This window comes from Pleurotus ostreatus (genome assembly GCF_014466165.1).
Source record: "Pleurotus ostreatus strain PC9 chromosome Unknown scaffold_7, whole genome shotgun sequence".
NCBI lineage: Eukaryota > Fungi > Basidiomycota > Agaricomycetes > Agaricales > Pleurotaceae > Pleurotus > Pleurotus ostreatus.
The window spans coordinates 2,480,718-2,504,603 of record NW_023503162.1 but is presented as its reverse complement, the minus strand read 5'-3'; the positions used below and the strand labels follow the sequence as shown (position 1 = coordinate 2,504,603).

The window sequence follows — 23,886 nt, the reverse complement described above, 5'->3', positions numbered from 1 at the left end:
TCTGACTTTTGGTTGGCAATCAGTCATCGTACCCCATGGAACGAAAGCGCGCTCACGTTGATATCGATGCATAACTCGAGTATTCAGATGAAGTGGCTCTTATAGATGGGGAATCTCGAACAGGTTTGGATAAAGGAGGGGTCTTTAAGTTTCTGTGGCCGCGTAGACAGGAACGGTGGTTTCATCGCAGCAGCTTTTTTTTATTTCAAAGCAGCAGAAAGCGTAAGGGGTGTTAATACTTATCACTATGTCGTACACAGTCCCATTCGCATTCACTGAGCCGTCAGGTCGCTCACACTCTCCCAGAACCTGTTGATGATTCAATATGTTTACTCCCCAAAAAGAACAAGAAAGTAGCACGTACGCGCAGCGTTCCAAAAGCCCCGCGCCCGTGCTTGCTGGGCGGATATCAAGTTCCTCCCCGTCAGTGCGGTTGAACACCATTTCAAACTTGGAGGAGGAGGTGTATCGGTTCCACCGCGGAGTCAAGTTGCCGTCGTCGAACTTGGCGTTGGGGTCCGAGTTGGGACTGAGAGCGAAGTCCAGGAAGGATTGCGTGAACGAAGATGTGAAGGCTGGGTCATCGAAGAATCTTGGAGCGAAGCTAGGTAACGGGCGTGCAGGATCATCAATATCCATTGGTTTAATCCTCGGTGGAAGGGATCCTTGGCTGATGGATCCAGGAAACGTACCTTGGGAAATATTGGGATATGTCGGATCCATGGAATGCAGGCAGGACCGCGTATTCCCCCTACGAATCCAACGTTTAGTTACTGGATTCAGGGGAGGTTGCGGCTGTTGTGATTATGCCCACCTTGAATGACTGGCGGAACGCCTGAGAGAACCAAATCGTAGGGCATTGGAAGAGTGCTGGTTGAACAAATCATCGTGAGATCATGCAGACTGTTTGATTCTGGCGGCTCACTATCGCCCATAATGCTATCAGCCTGTCGAATCGGCGCACCCAGTCCCGAGTACAAACGCACGACCTCCGTGACCTGCGCTTCATTGAGGCGGGGATAAAGATCGCGCACGAACTGTGCGGCAGTCACGGTATCGGCCTGGCTCTGGTCGACGAAAATGTCCCCTTCGTTGGTGTTTGAGATGGCAAGGAGCGCATTCTACAGTTGTCGAGTCAAACAGTCAGCGCTTATGTACGGTAGGAGCCTCAAAGGGCACTAATGATTGATCCGAGTACGCACCCCGTTGACGCGTCGTTGGCGCAGAGCTTCCGATGGTCTCTGCGTAATGAACTCGCCGTCTACGACCGGAACGACAACGGATGTGCCGAAAAATCCACTGCGACATGCCTTGTCATTAGCAGCTTGCAAAATGGACGTATTCGAAGCCCGTAAGCAAGTAAGAGGATCGGTTGCATCGGTACACCTATACCAAGCACACAATATGAGTTCACTCGATGATCGATGTCGTCGGTAGGTGAAAACCTTACCCAGCGGTAGACACAACGGTGGAATAGATGCCCTAACATCCCCGGTGTAAGTGTAAGATCGAAAGGGACGGAATAGAAGAAAAAGACGGACCTCTGGGACGGGATCATCGAAGTGATGCTGCGAAGGTAGATAGGTCGAACTTGACATGGCTGCTCTGAACAGAGGGGGGTTTGTTTGCCCATTGTGAGCAATTACTTGCTGTAGCACGGAGCCACCGCCTGGAGAGCGCATTCAGAAACAGATACCAACGGCTACTACGCTAAATGGGTGGAGGGAAAGGCAGATGCTGACCTGCTGATTGTCCCCATATGGTGACTTGCTTGGGGTCGCCGCCGAACTTGTTGATCTACGGTGAAGGTGAGTTAGAGTATATGGGGGTCAAAAGCGCGACATACATGCTGCTGAACCCATTTCAAGGCAAGTTCTTGGTCCACTAGTATCACCACATTTAGAAATTTTCGACGGGTACACACAAGTACCCTGGGACTCACGCAAACCAGCATTCAGATCTCCATTCTCTTTGAGCTTTTTGCCAGCCATGAAGCCTATCACGACACGAGATCAGGGGATTGCCATGGGCGTCGATACGAAAACATACCGAATATGCCAAGGCGGTACTGAATAGCGACCACGATGACACCGTCGTTAGATTCTCGTACTAAATTAGTCCCATCAAACGTTGCGGCGCTGCTTATGATGTAGCTAAAGACGCGCACATAAGGGCATGATTACTGCCAAGGAAGCTGCAAGGAACTCACCCGCCGCCATGGATCCACACGATAACAGGTAGCTTCTTTCTTTTTGGTGGCAGTTTCCGTGGCGCAAACACGCTGACCACGCCCTCGTCTCAGTTCACTGCACTCAAGGAACAGAAGTGCAGACGTACCTCAAAAACAAGCAATCTTCGGATACATTGGTTAGATCAGGTGGCGGTATACCGCCGGGAATCGAGATGTTTATGAACCCTTGTGGACATAGTGGGGGTACAATCGTCGCGTTCTGTACGCTAGGCAACGTTTTGGCAGGTTGTGGTGCGCGCCAGCGCAAATCTTCTACTGGTGGCTGGGCGAATCGAATTCCAAGGTACGAAGTCACGCTGGTGGTGTCGTTGATGCTACCTCGGTATCGTGCATAACCCAGGTCGACTATAGGTTCAGTCGTCTGAGCAGCAGGCGTGAAGCTTGAGAGGGCTGCGAGGAGCAGCGAAGGAATCCACATTAACATGATGGATTGGGGATGAGAGAGATGTTTGTGGATGGTACTGTACAACTTTCAAGGTCTCTATGGCCTTTATAACTGCTCGTCCATCGGTGTCGATCAACATAGGAAAAGCGGCCATGGATACTAGTAGTTCGGTTCCGAGCATAGGACAGAGTCCTATGACTAGTACTTGGATTTGACTCAATGCCCGTCGGTTGCGCTTGCTAGATGAGTATATCTGATGTGCTTCCGGGAGCAAATCAGGACCGGCCATCATGGAGTTCCAGAGGCACATTGTTTGTTACTCCACGAATTCGTCTCGGACCGTTTCTAGCAAAGCCTTGGGTCCAAGGAGCAGCTTCTGTAGGAAACGTAAGTGTCATGAGTTCAGACGGTAGCCCAGGTCCGAGTGGTGCCAGGCAGTGTGCTCGAACTTCTTGTCTCTGGTCACTTGATTTGGAGCTCCTTCTAGAGATTTTCCAGTCTCTCACAAATGAAAGCCGTGAAAGCGTTCCGCACAGAACTTTTGGAAGTCGCAAAGGAACCAAAACCTGTCGATTTGAAGAGGAGCGCGGCTGGAAAGTGGCTTGAAAATGCGACAGCAGCGAGAGTACCCCTAACTCAACCTTCCCACAGCTCCTGAAATTTTGTTCTCTTGCTCCGATACACTCGTGTCTGACTCTACATACGGACGGTTCCTGAGATTCTTACGAGCACAGCGGAACGGCAGGTGGACCGCTCAGAGAACCCCGGTGCATGCGGCGCATGTTTATGTTATTTCTTACGAAAGGTCGAAGGCCAAAGTTTGAGGATAAAATAGGATGGACGTCCTTCCATTTGCTTTCAGGCATCGGATTGAAAACAAGGTGAGTGAAATATACAATGTACGCCAGGGCCTCTTACTGAAGCGCGTATAATAGCTTTCGGTGGAGCTACTCTACATATCGACTAGAACCTCCGCATATATGCTCGATTTGCTATGAGTACCGTCCCAGGTGGCACGGTGGTCGCACCGCTACTCTCAATGATCACTTCTTCACATTGATCCCGAAACACCACGCGTGAACATCAAAAAGTTACTTACGCCCATCGCTATCTTCCAGGCATTCCGGGAGGCTCGGGTATCGATGTGCAATTCCATGAACTTATGGACATGAAGAGAAGTAGGCGGCGACCTTCCTTGGTGGTACTCTGGAGTCTGAGACGATCAAAAAAGGCATGTGCGGTACCACTGCTGTGGGATATCATATACGGGACCACTTAATACGATGGCCGGGGGTTGGGATGATAACGCGATAGATAACGGTCGGTTAGTGGTTCATCCACTGGCAGCGAACTTCTTCTATAGTTTCTCTCAACAGAACAATTCGTCAAACTGCAAGGAATATTCGGCTCCTTTTCATATTACCGCCACCAACCATATACAGATTACGATAGGCACTCGCGCGAGTTAACATACTACCTAGACATGCGATGCGGTAAGCGTTCGTCATTCATAAAGACAAGTCCACTACCTCAGTCTTAGGGCTAACAGAATGAAGGTCGATTGTCAGACTATTCGCACACCCACCCCATTTATCCGGCCTTCGGGTCAACGTAGCACCCTTATCCCAAGGCTCAGAGCCTCGACCGTCCCCAAGTCTATGAAATGGATCATACAAATTCGAACCATGAACTGTCACATACGCGCAGTGTCCATCTGCACGCTTGTCGTTAATATATCCCCCAACCCTATCTGGTATGTACGTGATTTGTACGCTTACATCCCCATGCAGTGCGATTAAAGTTCCCCAAATGCTCCACCAGTAATGTTGATCTTCATATTCATTCATGGTCCATATTTACGTTGGCATGCGCTGCTTAGCGATATACTTTAACGCGCCATCTCCCGTCTCAATTATAGGAAGTCAGAATTCTTTCATCTGGACAAGCGAGACGTGGGGAGGAGAATAAGCGGACCAATGGGCGGTATGTAGGTGAGATGCGGTGGTAGCCTCGAGGCATGTCCACGTTGCTGTGATGGAATTCAATTGGTCGTCCGTAGCCTCAAAACCTCGAGCTAGGTGGCGCACGCAGCGGGAGATGCACACATAGTAAGTGGGTCACCTACATAGCGCCGTTTGTCATCGCTTCCCGATACTCTGTTTTGTAGATGTCCAGCGCCCCTTGCGTGCCCCTTCCTCTCCAGACACATCCACTGCAGCTCGTCAAATTTGTCGGAAACTCAGAACTAGCTCTTCTAGCCAGGCAAGGCAAAGAATACCCGACGGAAGAAGTCTCTGAAGACTCCACTTAACTTCCTTCAGAGTCACCTTGGCTACCAAATTGACTTATACTTCCGGCCCTCTCCTCGAAGTGCACGTGTCTGTCAAAGAAGGTGGATAATGCACTGTGTCAGGTGTGCAATGTGCCTTGGTACATGTAAGTAACACTCTTGTTCGCTTTCCTATCTCCTCTTGAAGGGTCTACGCTTGAAAAGTTGAGGCGAACGGTGAGCTCAGTCGTACCGGAATGCCGGGCCTTTTTTTCGAGCAAGTGATCATTCCACGCTCTCATATGTTCGAGATTCATTCGAGTTTTTTCTCAATTCGGAATGTCGAAGCCCATTTGTCGAACGCAGGCTGGCAGCATCACGCCGAGTCGACTGGGATCATATCAGAAGAACGCGGCGTATTGCATTCTCTCAGGAAGACTACACAATCCGGAAGTCGCTCACGCGTCAGGCCTCCAACGTTTCGAATTCAACTGCAGGCTTCTCGACTTTCAGTCCTCCCGGGCAGACGGGCTCGCCTATCTGTTGCGAAGTTCGTAGCGCGCGTGGCTTTGGAAGTCTGTAATCAAATCGACACGTAAGCTCAGGACATGCCACGGTGAGAGTAAAAATAGCGGATTGCTTGATTCGTTAGCTCCGGAGTCCCCCTATTCATATACCTTTATTATATATCTTTCCCGGCGTATCCCCTCATCGCGTTAAAACCATCACCACCACTGCCATCATCCCCCTCCCCCGCCTTCTGCGTCTACCTGCCTTGGCGCCAACGCTGATGGCACAATCCGACTCATCTTCTTCGCGGTGGGTGTACACATGTATCTCCGTGTGGTTCGCTATCACTGCACCAATAATGATCATGGACGCGCTCTACTGCCTGCTTCGGTGCGTCGCGTCGCCATCCATTCGACTTCCTGTCACTCAAATCGTGCTCACTGGATCAGACCTCGGACAATGATTGGGGGTGATCTTCATTGGGCCTTTGGGCTGTACGAGGTGTACCAGGAAGTTGATTATGTACGTTCCTCGCTTGTTTTCATCTCGGCTAAGGTAGGTTGACGTTCGTTATGTCTCTAGGTGTACGGAGTAAAGGCGTTCGAAAATGGAGAAGGGTTCGCTGACGCTGCAGGTGAGTTCCACGCCTCTTTCCCCCCACGTACACGCCGTAGACTGCGGAGGGTGCGCACGTATCCTCGTGTATCAGTCGTAGGCGTCGGGCCACTCTCACCCCCGTTACGCCCGAGGTCTCTACTCTCCCGAACAGATCACCGCTCCTTCCTCCACCGCACTCACAAATCGCGAAATCTTAATACTGACTTACTCGGCTCTTTTCCCTTCCCCTCCCTTCCTCTTCCTCTGCCTATCCAAACCGGTATACAGCAATTCTTAATTTGCTCGAGATATTCGCCAATGTAAGCAACCCATCACACGCCCTCCCGTCTATTCAATTGGCTGATTGATGAATTCTTGATTCCCGCCTCGGCTTTCGCCCATACGCTCACATCGGTGATTGATTTCGATATTGATATTGAATATTGATGTATTGCACCATGCTGTCTCCCGCATTCCCCGTCACATTTCTGCGCCTTACGAAATTTTCTCGACGTTCCAGCTCCTCTACCTCCTTACGACCCATGTTCTCCCCCATCCATGTTCTCCCCTTCTGGGCTACTCCAGCGCCCTCATGACCCTCTCAAAAACAATCCTCTATGTCACCCAAGAGTACTTCTGCGGCTGGTGCGCAACAGGCCATAACACGCTGTTGAAAGCAGCCTTCTTCTGGTACATGCCAAATTGGTGAGCTCGCCTGACGGGGGATTCCTTTCCCCGAGGGATTCTGGAGGCTGATTGAACCTGGAACGTGTTGTTTTTTTCCTCTTTAATGCTTATGCGGTCGCGCGTCCTTAACGCCATTCGTGGAAACCTTCGCACAACGACACTTCGAACTTACGGACGGGCAGCGTGTGGATACTCCTCTCTTCCCTCACAATCTATGTGCTCGGAAGAGACATCATCTCCTCATTGCGCGTAACCTCCCCTTCCACCTCCATATCGAGCCCATCATCTCGTACACCTGGCGCTAGTAACCACGAAGCGAAACTAAAACTGAACTCCGAGACGGCAAGTCAAACTCAGAGTCAGAGTTGGGTGGGAGCGAGTAGCGGTGCAGGGGGAGGTAGTGCAGGGAAGACGCTGAAGGTGCATTGATTGGGGGCACGTTGGGTTGGGGCTTCATCGCGCTGTGGTTGGCGTAGGGGCGCTTGGGACGTCGGTGCCTTGCGTCCTTGACAGTGGTGTTAGAAATTGGAGGGGGATGGTGAGGTGCGGTCGGTGTATTAGAGGTGCGGTCTGTGGTCGTTGTAATAGAGCTCGGTGGCTACATCTGAGTTGTCACTTTCCTCTTCTTTCGAGTCCGCGAGACAACCGAAGGCGCGCGATCTATCGGTTGCGCGTGAATGGCTTTGTTGCTCCCTCTGGATGCGAACTTTCTTTGTCTAACCGACCATCGCTGACATGTCTAGGGCCACCTTTCCTTTCAACATGACAACGCGCGAAGGGTTTCACGTCGTCAGGTATATTGATTCATCCGCCTTCACAATCACCACTGAAATGTTAGCAACGTAGGAGTGGTCTTTCAAAGATAGTGCAACGCCTGGCTTACTATGCAAGCTTTGCTACCGAGAGTCAACACGCTGAATCCAGCCAAAGATGGTAAACCTGCTATTAGCCAACGCGAAGTTTGGAAGAAGTTCTCTGAATCTCTCGATAGGCGCGCGTACGGGCGCATCTGCATCTCATTCATAACTCACACACAGATGCCTGAGTTCTATGTCCTGATCCATCGCCCATCCCACCAGCCCTGATCCTGCACAGCTCACTGCTATCGCGGGCTCACGGCCCCTTGAGCTTAGAAAGAATTCGTAAGGAAGTCGAATCGATGCCGTATGCTGTTGGCCATCATCGATGGTGTCATTTACCGCAGCTTTCGTGTGAACGACACCCGAAGTTCCACTTCGTTTGTCAGTTGGTCGTCAGCATTTATATCACCCTCGTACGTAAGTATACAACGCATATCCCACAGCGCTTATAAAACGCGTGAGGTACCGACTCGCTTAGCATCTGCGTTTCCTCTAATTCGTCGGTCGAATGCACTTTCCTGGATTCGTTCTCCGCCCTGCGCCGTCGTGTCAGCCCAAGCGCCAGCTCCTGTCATCGATGTAGGCAATGCTAAGTATCAGGGTTCGTCGATCCCAAAGCCAACATCTCCGTCTGCTTGGGAATCCGATACGCCGCTGCCCCTCTCGGGGAACTACGATGGCAAGCACCTCAGAGCCCGCCGATTTTCCCTGATAACCAGAGTGCAGTGACTCAGCCACCTGAATGCCCTCAAGCATCCTGCGGAAAGTCTACGGGTGAGATGGTTCACGTCTTACTCGTAGCTCGGAGTTGACGTCGCCATCATCGCCTTCGGCGCTGCTGAGTACGACGGGCGGGATCTCATCAATGGAGCCGGTAAAGAAGTCGTTGCTGTTGTCATCCAATACCGTCTGGGCGTGTTCGGTACGTGTGTGACTAGCTCGGGATTGCAAGACCCACCGGCCTCTGTTCAGAGCGGCGTGTCTCACAGCTACAATCGTATTTACACTCACATGTCCACGCTTTGTTGCTTGTCGCACATCTACAGCTCTCCGCCACTTACTTGCAACAACACGGCTTTCGGGACGTCCTTCGCGCAATTGTTCATCAACGCTGCCCGGTTTACGGACCCGAACTACAAGTTTGTCAAGAGCAATATTACGTCGCCATGGCCGAGGTTCCATCTAAGAAATACAGAGATGTTCAGCAGAACTGAGGGTAGACAGCTGGATATTCGTCCCATCGGGACTGATAACAAACTCCTTCAAAGATGCGCGTATGTGTCTCTTATGTACTCTATGCTATCTCTTTAATCCTCCTTCAACTTCTGTGTATAGATTCTGGGAGAGTGTTAGCCATCTCACCTCTCAGTAGTTCCTTCGAAAGTCGGAGGGTAAATGGAATGATTATCTATATGTCCATATTAACGCGACTTTTCGCAAAACATGTTTATTGTATTGGGTCTACGTTGGCTCAATCTACAGTCAATCAATCAATTGATTAATCAAATTTCTGCGATTTACAAGGCTATCCCGGATGAGAGAAGGACATACTAATAGGAGAACTCCTAATCCTTTCTCACGTGCAATCCCTCCATTCGTGACGTCACGCGTATTCTGGAACAGTGGGGCCTCCAGAGGTCGACAGAACTTGTCCTCAACTGCCACCACCACCACCACTGCCGCCACCACCAACAACAATAACAATAACAACATCAACAATTCTGACTTTCAGGCGAGATGACCAGCGCGCTTCTGGGCAAAGCAGGAAAGAAGCTCTTCGAGAAGCATCTGGAGCAGTATGCCCCTGCAGACCCGAAATATGAGTTCTACGTCGACGAGCACGGCAAGCAGAAGCGTAGAAAGGTGCGTTTTGTGAATTGCTGGCGGGGTTAGCTCATTGTATGCCGCAACAGAGAGAACTACCGCCAGGACTCTCTGTGCGGGATGCCAAGATCCTCAAGTCAGTGAAGAATCGAGCGAGTCGGCTCGACAGAGGGTTCAACCTCTGCGGATTCCGATTCGGATACACATTCTTCATCGGTGCGAAATGCCTTACAATTATCGCAATAAGCTAATCTCTAATCACGACTCCACAGGCCTCGTGCCCGTTGTGGGAGACGTCACGAACATCGGGCTGAACTATTTCCTGGTTGTCCGAAAAGCGAAACAGGCAGAGTGAGTCCTCGGCTCCATGACGCGGTCTTTTAAACTCACCGACGTCACCGTTCCCAGCCTGCCGGATTGGCTGGTTCGGCGGATGCTGTTTAACAACGCGCTCTCCGGGGCGATCAGCTTCATCCCGTTCGTGGGGGACGTCCTGCTCGCGATCGTGAAAGCGAACTCGCGCAATGCGGCGCTGCTGGAGGAGTTCCTGCGTGTGCGGGGCGAGGAGTTCATCGCGATCCGGGTGGAGGGCGGAGACCCGGATAAGATCCAGAAAGAGGCGGCGAAAGCGGCGAGGAAGAAGGGGAAGGAGGGCAAGAAGGGGAAGGACGCAGGGCGGTCGGAGGAGATCGCCCCCGGGGTTACGAAGCACGACGCGGCGCAGGTGCAGCCGGGCGCAGGGCGCGTGCAGGGCGAGACGATCGGGGGAAATGGTCATTAGCCTGCCGCATCACCGACTCCTTCATGGCGCTGACGTCCCGCGTGTGTTTGTTTTTATTTTTCTCGCACAGGGCTGGCACCTGCGCCTGCTAGTGCGGCGAGCACGCCTGCCAGCAGCGGCGCGAACTCGAAGTCGGCATCATCCAGGTCGGTTGGGAAGAAGGGGTTTGGGTTTACGTGGGGGAGGAAGCAGGGCGCGGCGGAGGGGCGGCCGGGTTTGTCTGCGAATAGGGATAGTCGATTCTTCGAGGACATTGAGGCTTGAGTATCATCTACTGCGTATCGGATTTTTTGTATTCATGGACGGGCTTCGCCCTTTGTGTTTTTGTTTTTGTTTTCGTAGCTGGCGATCATTTCTTCCTTTGTATTGGAATATCGAAACTTTCAACTGGCACGCTTGCTCAAGTATGTATTTCCGTTCGCTCGCCTATCTACATACGCATATGTCTTTACTCGGGCGTAGCTATATGTACCTCTTAATTATCCAAACAATCCAATCGGACAGCGATTCGGACTCCTGCTCGATTCCCGCCTTCAAATTTCAAATTTTCAAATGCTCTGAGCTGCTCTGAGTTCATGCATTCGCTGCAATACGGGCTATTACTATTATCACAATTTACTAGTACGGGCAGCACCCCTTCGTTGCCAGTTGGCTCATGGGCGCTCCCTGCGACGTTTGCTCCACATGCCAGATTCTACCGTGAAATGGCTATGCCTCAGGCCCGGATTCAAGAACTGGCGGCTCTTTACGACAGCGAGATCAAGTCTCGATGCACTCCTGTATCAGTATGCATTATGTCGGTTGGGCAAATGCGCAATGCCGCCACGAGGATTCAGGCTTCCTGCGCAGATTTTGCCAGTGGCGCAGACTTTTGTTGGATTTTTGGCGTCGTGGCGGACAGATTTGGTGGGGAGGCTCTTATGGGTTATCGTCCGTTCCTGTGGTTGATGGCTGGCAGTTACGACTTACATAGGTCTGCAGCAGCTGGCGCAGCGCCGCTCTGAACGACTCAGCCTACGTTGTGGACTGACCTCATTGTCACTCATCATTCATGTGCACCCAGGCTCAGAGTGGAGTCGCGAAGCTTTAGCACGGTCTAAAGTACTTAGCTCCGCTCAACGTTACACGTCCGGCAGTTCGACGCCCTCATTCGTGCAGCCTTGCTCGAATCTCCCGAGCGACTCAAGACTTTGACAATATAGACGGCGGCGACGTGGCTTACCCTTACGGCATCGCCGAACTGACAAAGCCGACCCCCGCCCCGGAGCACGTCCACATCGTTGCAGCCCGGGCAGAGTTCAGATTTCCTTCCGATTTCTTGGGCGTAGTCCGTGAGGTACTCAGAGACCCTGATGTTGCCGGAAGAAGCAAGTTGGTTGCCTAACATGACGAGTTTGGAATGTCGTGGTTCCCGCGACAGCGACTTGGCTTTGTCCCTTGACCTCCCTACGACTGGAGTTGGGGTGGGATGGTGGGATATAGCAAACAGGATAGAAGTCGCATTTAAGCCCGCGTGCCGCTTCTTCGACTTGTATCGTGATAGCACAAATACGGCATACCTACGGCAAACGGATGAGAGGTCAGAGGTTTGCAAGCCTTTCCACTCCGCTGGGGTCTTATATTCAAGTACTTCCGTCGCCCGACTTGTCGAGCTTTATGAAACCCCTTCCCCGCTGCGTCCTCCGTCTGTATGTCGTCTGTGCGACCGATACTGCATACCGCTCCTCGCAGACACCGGGCCTCACAAATTACGACACTATCGAAGAACTCCGGCTTAGATTCAGAAGCCCATTGCGCCGCTTTCTTGAACTACCAGCGGACGACGTAAATGCAATCCCTTTTCGATTCCCGAGTCTTCGCCTCCTCCGTACACAAGACACCAATTTCACCCTCAATCCTGAGCTGATTCCCCAGCCGAAACAGTGGCTCGAACGACGGGTAACTAACTCGAAGATAGGCGACCTTGTCTTCGAGGGCTGTAAGCTTTCGGCGGAGGACGTTAAATCTCTTGAGGGAGTGCTGCTCGTTTGCGTCCGTGCCCTATTGAAATCCTTGATTCGGTGCATGAGCGACACGAGCCTTACCCCGTTCTCTGCCCAGTCGTACGTATCACCTCGTCCTCCGTCCTTCTGAACGGCTATCGTGCTGTTGGCTTTCCGTATATCTGACTCACCCTTCGAATGTCCTCAAACCCCTCGTGAGCAGCAGGTAAGACTTAGTAAAATATGTACGCCGTACGAATACAAACAGTGTATATTCAAATTGGGGCAAGTACGTCGAACAGACGCACGCGTCCGACTAAACATACTCCCAAGTGACTTCTGCCGTACCAGCATCAAGAGGCGCAATCATCTTGAACGCGCCCGGTGAAAGGTCGAGCGCGAATCTTGAGCATCCTTCGCAGCGGTCTACAATGGTGGCGTCGACTGCCCGCCCTTGGTCTGCGGCGAATTTTTACCTCAATGGCTTGGCGCGAACGAGCGGCACTGACGACTCACGGTGAATGACAATATGTTTAAAGCAGTGGTTGCTGCGAGAGAACTCTTCGGAGGACAGCGCGACGACATGGTCTTCGTCGTTACTGTGAGCTCCGCAAGCCCCCATCCCGGTGTGGTACCAGGTTGCTGACCCGGGGTCAGCGGGGTGCTTTCGGTGGCCAGCGTGATTCGACATACCTTGTCCTTGGTTCGCTGCGGCCGCCCAACGAGGAAACACCACAGAAAGCGAAAATACGGTAACCAAAGCGAAGCGACACGCTGAGAACATCTTGATTTCGAATTTGGTAATGGCGGGGTGTAGTCTTGTGTGATAGATTGTGTGGTCGGTGGGTGCTAATGGCGGCGAGAACGAGCGGCGGTGTAACGAATGTGGTGGCGATGGTTAGTTGGGGCGAGGCGGACGCGTAGTCTGTGGGGTGAAGGAGAAAGTGAAGAACCAATTTATGTGCGTGGCTGACGGGGTGGCTGGACCGATGCAGGCGCGAATTTGATCGGTGAACATTGGCGATCTCGGCAAATTTTTATGTTGTCCGGCGATAGATTTGGAAATATTTTCGTTCCTCGGCTTGAACGAGCCTTGGGTAGCAGTATCCAGTCTTGGAAGGCAGAATTCATGATTTACCGCCGTGTGTTTTTCCGTGCATAAGTTACATACACGGGCGTACAAGTAACTAGTCCTTTCGGAACTCCCGAGTCGGAAGTACTGGGACAAGAGTACCGATGTACATAGGTTTGTAAGATGGTGATAAATCATATTATTGTCAGCCAGTTCGTATCGAGGTGCACAGTTGAGGCCGAGCAAGCCCAACACCCCTAGCCCCTCTCTCAGACTGTCAGCCCTAGGAAAGCAACGCCATATAGGTTGCCCCGCGGCGCTTCATCTCTTTCATTCCAACCACCATTACCTGCATAGATCCAGAAAATGCAAGTTGCTGCTTCTCCCATCGTTTTCGGCCATGCGGGCATGGTATTCTCCTCGTCCCTTTCTGCATCGAGTTCCACGTTGTCTTCCAGCAGCGCTCCGTCGATATTTGACTCGCGGAGTTCACACTCGAGCTCGCAGACGGATTACTCCCCTGTCCTAGAGGGGCCCAAGATGCCTCGTGGAGACGCATGAAATACTCGCACAACTACGAAACTCAGGAAGCGCCTTCGTATTTCGACCTGGATCTAGAACAACCAACTCCACGAAGCTACACCTTCAATTTCGTTCAACCCGTAATTTCTGATCCTGGGTACGAGGCTGGCAGCGAAGGACCAGCTGGTGGCGCTCCGCTCAGAGAAAGGCTGACCAAGAGGAGACCAACGGAATCTATCAAGGAACTGGGACTGGCATCTTTACGACACGCAGAGGGCGAAGGGGACTGTAACTGCCAAAACGTTTCACCCAAGGAAAGCTCGAACTCTTTGTTGGGACTCGGGCTCGGAATGCCTCCTATGGTTCTTCAGGATGAACCTCGCATCGCTTCACACCCCGCGACCGTACCATCTTCCGCTCGTCCCGGACTGCAACGCTCTTCGACCTCCAAACTTCGCCTCTCATATCTCGCAGGGAAAATACAGTCTCTGGCCATTTCTCCGCTTGTTAACAAACTACACAAAGCTGGTCTTGGTAGTCCGAAGTCGCCCCAAACACGCCAATCGCCCCCGACGGCTCCGTTAAGCCCTCAAGTTTCGGATTCGCTGACGGCTGCGTTGAGCCGACCTCCATGGACGGGCTGTTGGTCTGATTCCGCTCCGAGTATTGACGATATACCAAAGCCACAGCTACGGGCGACTCAACTCGACGATATCCCATCGCCGCTGCTCAGCCCCTTGCAGCTCTCTCCTACGATGGCTCTGGATGCAAAACCGAATACAGGGACTCCGGTCGGGCATGATACCTGCATGACGGTGGAGCGTTTTTTGGATTACTATTCTGGCTCGATATAGTTTTTGTAGCACGCAATCAATATAATGATCCGTTTCTCAGTCAATAAAGGAACGTCATTAGCTATTACAATGGCGAGAAAAGAGTATTGTACATAGGTGCCTCGAGCTCGTGAAGAGCATTGTTCGTGAACTACTAAAAATCATGACGCCCGCGAAACAGACGACCGAAGCTTCTTACTCGTTCGAGTTTGCGAATCAACAATTCTTTTTCTCTTCCCTGTCTCTGTGGTCGCCGCAGTACTGCCACCAGCGGAAGGGAGGGAATCTGCTGAACGACGCTGAGTTTCCATTGTACTGGCTTCCTGACGAGGCGATGGATCGACTGGCGAAATTGCAGAATGGGGGCGGGCGTAATGATTCTGTGGAATGGCAATTGGGCCATGCGGCGCTATTCGTTGGAGACCATGTTGGGGTACGTCTGGACGTGGTCTACGCGCCTGATGATCTACCCCTATTTCAGCTCCTGATCTGACACCACCACTTCGTGCAATTGAAGAGCCAGCTGGCGACAATCGCGTCGTTGGAGACTCTAGCTTGGGGCTTGGCTGGACAGACGCAATTCGAGACATTGAACTAGTGTTGGAGACCCCATGAGTCGGCGCTGCGTACGTTCTTTGTCGTTGGAAAGCGGACAGATGGTCGCCAGCAAGCTCCTCCTCCAGAGACATAGCGAGAAGTCCCGGATTTGGAAGTATTGTTGAGGGACGCGGGTGCGCCATCGGATTCGGACGGCGTACCCGTTGTATGGTTGCGACAGCACGAGCCATTTTCTGTCCATGACTTGGGTGAAAGCCTGGGAGACTGCACAACGGCCGCGGGGGAAGGTCATCCAGAAAGAATAGGGCAAACCGCGGGTTCGAGCTCCAGTAGGGGTCATATCGTTTGTAATACGTGGTAAACATCTCAGCAGAACCGGGAGTCACCCGGAGGCCTAAGAGCGCTTGAACCTGATCCTAAGGGAACCAGTCACGATTACATCAATTATATTGCCCTGGAACATCTCATCAAATTCTGACTGACCCACAGATCGCATCCATTTGCCTGTTGTTGGTTCCTGCTCGGAGGTTCTGCTGCAATTCGCAAGTGCTGTGTTCGTTGTGACTGAGACATCGATTTTGAGGCTTGAAGTCGACTGGAGTGGCACTGAAAGTAACAGATGGTTGGGAGGTTATGGTGGTGGTTCGGCAGTGAAAGAGATCTTCGAGTGGAGAACATGATATTTATATGAGGGCAAGTTGTTGTGGCTCGAGCATGAACGCAGTGCATTGTTCTTAGATGCCAAATTAGGACACATGCTAATGTGGCCAAGTTCGACCCTTGAGCTTGGGCCCCTTGCCACAATAAGAATACCTGTTGCCTTGTTCCAGAGGAAGGATGACAGTAATACGAAGAGGACAGGATGTGGATGATTGCTGTCATCTTCGTAACTGGGAGTATTGCAGCTCACTGGACTGTAACACGGGCCGCGAGGGGCACTAGCGAAGAGTACACCAACAAATGTACGTACTCTTGAAACACTGTTGCCCCGACCGTACGAGGTGACAATTTGAGTTTATATTTCGTACACTAGGGTTAAGGTGACTGATACGACTCTGATTGCGCATAGGCAGACCGTGGAAGTCTCTAGTATATCACCACTTCGCGTATGACAAGAACTTCCCACTATCGGGGAATGAGCGAGATTTGCTATTGCCAAAGACATACGTGACTTACTCGAACGTCAGGACGACCCGATCACCTTTTGGATCAGGCTTCCGGTCAACGTTGATCTTGCAATCAATCATGGACATAATTCCATCGCCGAACTATAGCACAGAGTTGGTCAGTCTTCGCTATCCAGGATGATGTGACGCACCTTTTCATGAATCACAGCCTAGAATGAAACCTTGCGATTAGAGAAGCCACGTTGTAGGGGCGCACTGGTTGATGCTTACTTTGATGGCGTGTCCGTAAACCAAGACGCCCTACGATAACAAGTCAAATTCGCCAGCACGGTGCCATCTGCTGCAGCCGCACCTCGTACAAACGATAGATAACAGGATCTGTAGGAGGGATGGGTCCGAGCCCACGATTGGGCCACCAGTGGTCTCCTAGGTCTTGAACTAATTCCGCCGTATTGACGCCGACTACTTCTGCGACCTTCTTGAGTTCATCTGGAGTGAATTTGGCCTGCAAGAAGTAAGCACGGAGAGCGGAGGAGTTGCTAGAAAATAACAACCTGCCCATAGAAGGCGGAAGCGACCCATATCTCGTCCTTACCAAGCTCCTTCGCGATTTGGTCAAAGGTCAGGCCTAGACATGGCTCGGCTCTCAAAGAATCTCCATCCAACAGGCAATTCACCTTTACGAGCTTTGCCCTCGAATAGTTGGGCAATAATAGGTGGAAGATTCGCAGTTGTAGGGACTTGCTGTATGGTTTATCAGTGCCGCTCCAGGGGAAACTTATGAAGACCTCACCACGCCTGATGACATTGTTGTAGATGATGGGACCCCACTTCAACGGAGCTTTATCTAGTCTCACCGCCCACGCTGAGCATGAACTCTCCATTAATCCTTCACGTGTCCTTAGAATCAGTGAGAAACCGCGTTCGGCTTGGAATATATCCGCCCAATGCGCATGTGTAGATTGTGCGTAGATGATAGATTTTTCGCAGCGTCAGTCAGCTGTTGTCGCCTGACCTCCTTTAGTTAAACCGGCGAAGCATCTCCGGGCCTTTCAAGTCCTGGGTTATGCAGTCAGAGAGCGGCACCCCCAAGTAAGGGATATACCTACAATATGTTAGGGGCCCCACCGCGAAGCAATCAATCAGAACTTCCCTGCCACGAGGACGTTGGTCGTAAAGGGCAACTTTCTTTACCATGAATTACAGGGTTCCTTCATCATGCGCAAAGCTATCTTACATCACCTCTACTGGAGCGCCCATAGCCCTTCTTCCTAAAGGATTCACCACATCCTCAGGCCTCCCGACCCCTACGAAACCGATTTCGTCCTGGCCTTTGGGGAAGTCGGCCGGCCGTTTACCTTTCACGAAGTCATCAAATTGTCCCTTGACATAAGCCTCGTTCTGCGGCGTTGATGGTACGGCTGGTATATACATCACTAAATAAATGATAGGTGAGGATAATTCCATCGATAATAGAGCATAGAACGTACCTGCAGAATCTTCCTGACCGGTATGCTCTTCTTCCACGGAATGAATCACATCGCAATGCCAGAAGACCATATCTCCTGGCTTCACTGCTGGTACGGAAGTCATCGTTTGATCGAGTCTGAGATGTGGATGGAGTGCAGGGGTAGGGCGAGGCCCAGCGAATCCACCATCCCTAGGGAAGATACCAGGAAATTCCGGCGTAGAGATATCTAACAAGGTCGTTCAACGGGCATGCGGGGCAACGAAAGAAGTCGGAATATATCTACCGAACGCCCAGTTTTGGGGGTCAAGCAAGGCTTGGGGATCCTCGGTGACCCGCGGGCGGAAGAAAGGGCGAAGGATTAAGTACGCGTTGGATATCAGCACATCGGGAAAGACCTTGAGGGTTCCCTGGGTTGGTGCGGTTTCGCTGGAAAACCTTTAGTAAAGTCTGAATCAAATTGACAAAAAAAAGAGTAAGAACCTTAACGCAAGCCACCCTTGAAAGGTTCTAAATACAGTGGATTGATTCGGGCGCCCATAAAGAGACGAACGCGCGTTAAGGCGACCTTCTAAGTCATACGGATCGTGTGCACGCCAGTTCCCAGACAGTATATCGGTAAAACATGTTCTGAACTGCTCGTCTTGCCATCGTTCAATTGCGCCCCCTTAACGCACCAAAGTCATAAGCGGAATCGTAATCAGTCACGTTGTAAATGTAGACATACCATCAACATGGGGAGGGTGTACATCCCAGCGAATACCTGGGCGGCGGATACGGAAGCGGTCGGCGTAGGATAGTGGGGTCGAAAGGTCGACTCCCTCTGGGGTTCGTCCAGATTTAATATGATACAGGTTGTTCGCCCAAACTTGTGCCGCTAGCATGTTAGGATGCGACCTCGCGAGAACCTGGGACTTCGTCCAACTTCATTTAATCAGTTCGCAGGTACACAGGGTTTAAGACGGTTGGGATTTACAAGAGCTGGAAAAATTGCTTGTTGTCAGGAGGAACGCCTTTAGAAAATTCAACAAAGGTCGTGAACTTTGTGGCAACGAAAAGGATACAAATACACTAACCCTCAACATCTGGATTCGACTTGATGAACTCCTCCAATGCATCCTTCCACCCTCTCGCCTCTGCATCATCTACAACGTCTCTAATCACCACGCACCCCTTCCGCTTGATGCTCTCTATTTCGGACGATGTCAGCGAATCCAATTGGCTAAAATTTACTTGGGCTATGCTCTGCCATAATAACACATCATTTAAAAAACGTACGTCTATACTTGAAGCACGCACCTCGGACCCCCCTTCTGCGATACTCTTCGTAACCTCCTCCAACGCAACTAGAATCTCATTCCATGCTTTGGTAGCCCGCTGCTCGAAGTCAGGATACGAACTGGCGATTTCCTGCTTCAAATCCACGAATCGCGGGGGCATACCGCCATTCAAACCGGTCTCCATGATCCTGAATCGCTGGGAAGCTGTCAGTCAAGGCGAATTCTCATCCCTTATATACCTGCGCACGGGAACCGCTGGACCGAGAACTCGGCGTACCTCCCTGGCGAGATAAGGCATCTATTTTTGCATTGTCACTCTGAATCCCTCGGGCAACCGCCTGCAGCAGCTGACACCGTGTCGTCAAAGGATGAGAAGAAGGAAAGCGCTGAGAGTATGGGGTAAGTTGATCCGAGGTCCTTCCGACTGATAGGGGTTCGAAGGAATGTGCGTGAGTATTAAAAACGTGTCCAAGATCCATGTAAGTAGTAACTAGAGCTCTAAGATAGCGGAGATGAGAAGCAAGAAAAGACCGTGCGTTGGATGGGGTGTTATGAGGCTTCTTCCTCCTCTTCCTCGAAGTCACCAACTTCTTCGTCTTCGTCAACGCTAGCTTCTTGATACTGCAAAGGTAAACGATGTGAGATGTTGCACGACCAAAGGAGGAGAATGTGATGCTTGCCTGCTGGTATTCGGCACTGATCATCAGGGAGCAGAATCAGTAAAGCGGTTCAATGTGACGGAAACTGAAGGGACGCACATAAGATCCTGGACGTTACTCTCGGCTTCCGTAAACTCCATCGTATCCATGCCCTCGCCCGTATACCTAGATAGACGATAATAAGCACCAAATTACTTGACCCATCGTAGAGAGAGGTACCAATGGAGGAAAGCACCGCGCTTGTACATTGCGGAAAAGCCTGTGAGCGTGCGCTTGAAGAGTTCTTGGATGGAAGTCGAGTTGATCAGCGCAGTAGCGGCCTAAACATAGCCGCGTAAACAATAAATCCGACCCTCATAGTGGAATGTGACTGCTTCAAGCTTACTTGCGTTTGGCCTACAGGTGGGACGGAGCACAGAGAGACCGACACATTATCCGGAATCCATCTGCAACGGTGACTCAGTAGGTCCTGCGAAACGGGGAGGGTAACAGCAACTTACTCGACGAATTGCGCAGAGTTCTTGGTTTGTAGATCACGTATAGCAACCTGCGGAAATCAAACGGTCCAGACGAAGCAAGCGGGTGAAACTATTAAGGCACGTACGTCCACCTGCGAATATGGTTAGTACGAAACTTCCAAACAGGTGTTAAAGGACGTACATCTCGGGAGCCGTTCTTGCCGCGGAAGATCGTAGCAGCCGTTAGATAGCGACTAATCATGGTAAGATCACATCACATCGTACTCTCTCAATCAATTCGATATCGACCTACCCATAGCGAGGATCACAGGCAACCAGCAAATTGCGTCGGTCGAAAAGTCTACAAGCAGAGCACGCGTCAGTATCACCCTCACTGCAGCCAAAACGCCCGGTGAGAATGTGTACGCACTGCTGCACCAGCTCAGGAACGGACGACTTCTGGAACTGCTTGGCCTTCGGGTCGTACAGGGGCGCGTAGCTCGGCATGAGGAAGTGCAGCTAAAAAAGCCAAAAAGAAATCTGTTGAAGATGATGAAAGCCCAGAGAGAGTTATTGACAGTAAACTGACGCGCGGAAAGGGGATCAGGTTCATGCCCAGTTTACGGAGATCGCTGGGTACGGCGGATGAGGTGGGTGAAGAGGAGATAAAGACGAAAGCGGACATACCCGTTCAGCTGCCCGGGGAAGCGCAGACTCGTGCTGACCCCGCACATCACCCGCGCGATAATCTGTGGGGGAGTGAGACGCGGAGCTCCTGTCACAGTACGACGAACTGACTCCGTTCAGATCCGGGAACGTTGGAGCCTTGACTTTGAGCGTGCGCATTGAGATGTCATATCTGAGAGCAGGTGAGTCATCGGCGCGGGGGAGGAGGGCGTTGCACATACAGTGCTTCGTTGTCGATGCAGAACGTGAGATCACCGCTATCGACCAGTTGGTGGATCGAGAGCAGCGCGTTGTAGGGCTGCAAATGCCGTGAAGACACAATGGTATTGGGAGTATATCAACTTACTTCGACAACAGTCTCTGAGACCTTTGAGACGGGTGAGTAAGTCTAAGTTTCGGCCATGATCACCATACCTTGGGAGACGGTAATATCGAGAATGTGGCAAGCATTCGGTCGGGGTACTCCTAATACCAGAGATCAGTGCATCGATGCCGCAGAGGCATGTGGTGACAAACTTCACGCAGTTTCGAGAGCAGCAGCGACCCGAGCCCCGCCCCCGTTCCACCTCCTAACGAGTGCAGTAATTGAAATCCCTGGAGAGATTCGCAGTTCTCCGCCTGTTGCCTAACAATTTCCTGCGAGCGCCGCCGTTAATTAACTGGTCGCTTGTCGAGGTATTGATCATACCAAAATAGAATCCACAAGCTCAGCACCTGTGCAATGCGTCAGCGGGTTAACAGGACTGGGTCGTGCTTGACTAACCTTCAGTGTAGACTAATTGCACACGTGAATGAGACACGAGTAGTTTCAGAGACACGAAGTCGGCTCACATCCCTTTGCCCAATTATTGCCTGCTCCGACTTCGCCTGTCAAGAACGTGTTCGGGCGGAACAGGTGCCCCAAAGGTCCCCCTAGAATCTACAGAGCCGCTGTGAGCCCCCTCGACATTACTGACGCGGTATGACCGACATACCCTATTACATACGCCTGCCTCGAGGTCGACTTGCACACTTCGCGGCACGTATTTTGAGTGACCGTCGGGATTGACCTCGGTGAAGTAGACCCCAGCCTGTAAATCTATTGTTGCAGCGAATCGATTGAACGCAGCCATGGCACCAACTCACCCTCTCGATCTGCTGGGGATCAGATCCTACATACAGCTGAGACAGGTCAATTAACCTCAAGCGCGAGTTCAAGAAGGTTCAAATTTTACTCCGGACTTATCAAGACCATGCTCCGCCAGGAGCATCTCCCAGAAGCTTTCCCCAACTTGATTCCCGGCCTAACAACGAGTTGTTGATCAATTGATACAAGAGATAGATTCTGTCAAAGTTACCTGGCCGGCCTACGGAGACGTTAAGCAAGAACAAAGCAGATAGGGTGAACATACCTGGATATTGATGATCTCGCGTGACAGCATGGAGGTTCGGGAGAACAAAAGCACTTAGGAAAAGAACAAGCCTTGAAGCGATTCTGAACAAGCGCCAAACTTTTGTTGGTGCAGAATGATCGTGCGAACTCGTTTGGCGCCCGATACATAAAGCCCCTGACCGAAGACCCTGAAACTGAGGAATTTCTTTATTAGTGCAACTGCCATCGTAACCAGAGTTAGTCATGATTCGCCAGCACTCCAGGGTGTGCGGTTGAACGTCGAGGATTCACGTAGCAGGGATGATCTAATACTGAGAGATGGGTAATGATCTCTTAACCGACTCTCGCAATGTTATCAAGCGGTCACTAGTGGTGACTCCGCATCACAACGAACAATGTCATCCGCTGCGCCTAAGGCCTGATAAAAGCGGCGTTCTTACATGAATAGCACCAGACACTCATACTCTTCCTTTTCCCGACAATTCAACTACAATGGCTATTTTCGTAACAGGCGGAGGCGGAAAGACCTCCAAGGCCGTAGCTTCGCAGCTCAAGGACGCCAGTATCCCCTTCGTTGTTGGATCGACTCGCGGGGTGCAGGCATCCTCGCAGGGCATTGACGCCGTCAAGTTCGATTGGACTGACGAATCAACCTACCCCATCCCATTCGAGCACGAGTTCTCCAATGGCGAGAAAATCACCGCCGTCTACATCGTGGCTGGTCCCGTGGCAGATCCAAGCCCTGCCATCAACTCCTTCGTGGACTATGCCATGAAGGAGCACGGCGTGAAGCGGTTTGTATTGTGTGGAGGAGAGACATTGAAGAAAGGAGGTCCCTTCGTTGGTACCGTGTGGTCGCACTTGGAGGAGGTCGGCGCAGAGTATTTGGTACTTCTGCCTACTTGGTTCCTCGGTAAGTGTTATCGTTCACCACGTCTATCGTGTTAGGAAATTTATTCGTGTCCCGCAGAGAATTATTTGGACTGGTTCTACCTCCCCCTCAAGGACGAGAACAAAATCTACACATGCGCCGGGGATGCGACTATGGCTTTCGTTAGCTCGGAAGATATTGCGGCTTTGGCTATCAAAGGACTCACCTCCGAGAAACCATTCAACTGCGATTTCACGGTCCACGGCCCAGAACTGGTAACCCACGATCAGGTATGTCCGATTCGTGTCCAATCAAACTGCCCCCTGACAATAGTATTTAGCTGGCAGAGAAATTCAGTAAAGTCCTTGGGAGGAAGATCGAGCACGTGAGGGTTACTCAGGAGAAAAGAGCGTCGATGCTGGCGGAAGCTGGGTTTCCCGCCGCGTTCGCGCAGTTTATCGCGCATTTGGAGGCCAATGTATGGAATAAAGAAGTGGATGAAGCCACCGCGCGGGTTACTGGGAAGAAGTTGTTGACTTGTGATGAGTTCATCGCAAAGCATAAGGCCGCTTGGTTGTAGATACCAGATAAACGGAGAGTTTATGATCACATGGACATATTTACAGCTTTGTTCAGTTGAAACCACCGTGCATTGCACACCGACGAAACCCGAAGACCCACGTACAAATTGCGATAATCAGACCAAAATATTGAATACCATTGCATCATTTCCCTCTTTCTCTCAACAGTCGATATCATATCCACCATCCCACCTTTGATGGACCTCTAGATCAGGTTTGTCTGCAAATTGATCCACCACGCTGGTTAGCATG

The 23,886-nt window shown here is 51.4% G+C and overlaps 8 protein-coding genes across 8 annotated transcripts; 3 read left to right on the top strand and 5 right to left on the bottom strand.

Moving 5' to 3' along the window:
• Positions 1-272: 272 nt before the first annotated feature.
• On the bottom strand, positions 273-2,675 carry PC9H_010108 (uncharacterized protein; the record flags this gene model as incomplete). The annotated part of the gene is made up of 14 exons (XM_036779602.1): positions 273-309; positions 365-604; positions 693-751; positions 815-870; positions 926-1,121; positions 1,203-1,386; positions 1,451-1,482; positions 1,542-1,669; positions 1,743-1,797; positions 1,847-1,884; positions 1,943-1,996; positions 2,050-2,153; positions 2,210-2,281; positions 2,338-2,675. 14 exons carry the CDS (start codon positions 2,673-2,675, stop codon positions 273-275), a joined length of 1,593 nt encoding a protein of 530 aa, XP_036628991.1.
• A 3,020-nt stretch (positions 2,676-5,695) lies between these two features.
• Positions 5,696-10,164, top strand: PC9H_010107 (uncharacterized protein; the record flags this gene model as incomplete). Its single annotated transcript, XM_036779601.1, has 11 exons — positions 5,696-5,805; positions 5,865-5,937; positions 5,998-6,049; positions 6,301-6,332; positions 6,533-6,717; positions 6,882-7,119; positions 8,361-8,481; positions 9,292-9,422; positions 9,473-9,599; positions 9,656-9,734; positions 9,792-10,164. 11 exons carry the CDS (start codon positions 5,696-5,698, stop codon positions 10,162-10,164), a joined length of 1,521 nt encoding a protein of 506 aa, XP_036628990.1.
• Positions 10,165-12,462: 2,298 nt separating this feature from the next.
• On the bottom strand, positions 12,463-12,930 carry PC9H_010106 (uncharacterized protein; the record flags this gene model as incomplete). The annotated part of the gene is made up of 3 exons (XM_036779600.1): positions 12,463-12,605; positions 12,663-12,788; positions 12,840-12,930. The coding sequence occupies 3 exons, from the start codon at positions 12,928-12,930 to the stop codon at positions 12,463-12,465; spliced, it is 360 nt and encodes a 119-aa protein (XP_036628989.1).
• Positions 12,931-13,775: 845 nt separating this feature from the next.
• Positions 13,776-14,594, top strand: PC9H_010105 (uncharacterized protein; the record flags this gene model as incomplete). Its single annotated transcript, XM_036779599.1, has 1 exon — positions 13,776-14,594. One exon carries the CDS (start codon positions 13,776-13,778, stop codon positions 14,592-14,594), a length of 819 nt encoding a protein of 272 aa, XP_036628988.1.
• A 140-nt stretch (positions 14,595-14,734) lies between these two features.
• PC9H_010104 (uncharacterized protein) lies at positions 14,735-15,704 on the bottom strand (the record flags this gene model as incomplete). The annotated part of the gene is made up of 2 exons (XM_036779598.1): positions 14,735-15,547; positions 15,615-15,704. The coding sequence occupies 2 exons, from the start codon at positions 15,702-15,704 to the stop codon at positions 14,735-14,737; spliced, it is 903 nt and encodes a 300-aa protein (XP_036628987.1).
• A 521-nt stretch (positions 15,705-16,225) lies between these two features.
• CYN1 (Cyanate hydratase) lies at positions 16,226-17,066 on the bottom strand (the record flags this gene model as incomplete). Its single annotated transcript, XM_036779597.1, has 8 exons — positions 16,226-16,256; positions 16,308-16,399; positions 16,450-16,467; positions 16,529-16,558; positions 16,611-16,763; positions 16,813-16,886; positions 16,936-17,002; positions 17,052-17,066. 8 exons carry the CDS (start codon positions 17,064-17,066, stop codon positions 16,226-16,228), a joined length of 480 nt encoding a protein of 159 aa, XP_036628986.1.
• Positions 17,067-17,491: 425 nt separating this feature from the next.
• PC9H_010102 (uncharacterized protein) lies at positions 17,492-22,231 on the bottom strand (the record flags this gene model as incomplete). Its single annotated transcript, XM_036779596.1, has 31 exons — positions 17,492-17,694; positions 17,749-17,955; positions 18,013-18,155; positions 18,210-18,393; positions 18,454-18,650; positions 18,703-18,739; positions 18,803-18,971; positions 19,026-19,202; positions 19,591-19,702; positions 19,765-19,830; positions 19,885-19,985; positions 20,051-20,111; positions 20,166-20,212; positions 20,270-20,275; positions 20,326-20,377; positions 20,437-20,484; positions 20,554-20,642; positions 20,811-20,872; positions 20,918-20,982; positions 21,032-21,108; positions 21,157-21,177; positions 21,225-21,275; positions 21,327-21,446; positions 21,499-21,524; positions 21,574-21,585; positions 21,642-21,729; positions 21,785-21,880; positions 21,936-21,971; positions 22,025-22,093; positions 22,148-22,156; positions 22,202-22,231. 31 exons carry the CDS (start codon positions 22,229-22,231, stop codon positions 17,492-17,494), a joined length of 2,661 nt encoding a protein of 886 aa, XP_036628985.1.
• Positions 22,232-22,674: 443 nt separating this feature from the next.
• On the top strand, positions 22,675-23,633 carry PC9H_010101 (uncharacterized protein; the record flags this gene model as incomplete). The annotated part of the gene is made up of 3 exons (XM_036779595.1): positions 22,675-23,095; positions 23,153-23,343; positions 23,394-23,633. The coding sequence occupies 3 exons, from the start codon at positions 22,675-22,677 to the stop codon at positions 23,631-23,633; spliced, it is 852 nt and encodes a 283-aa protein (XP_036628984.1).
• Positions 23,634-23,886: the final 253 nt, after the last annotated feature.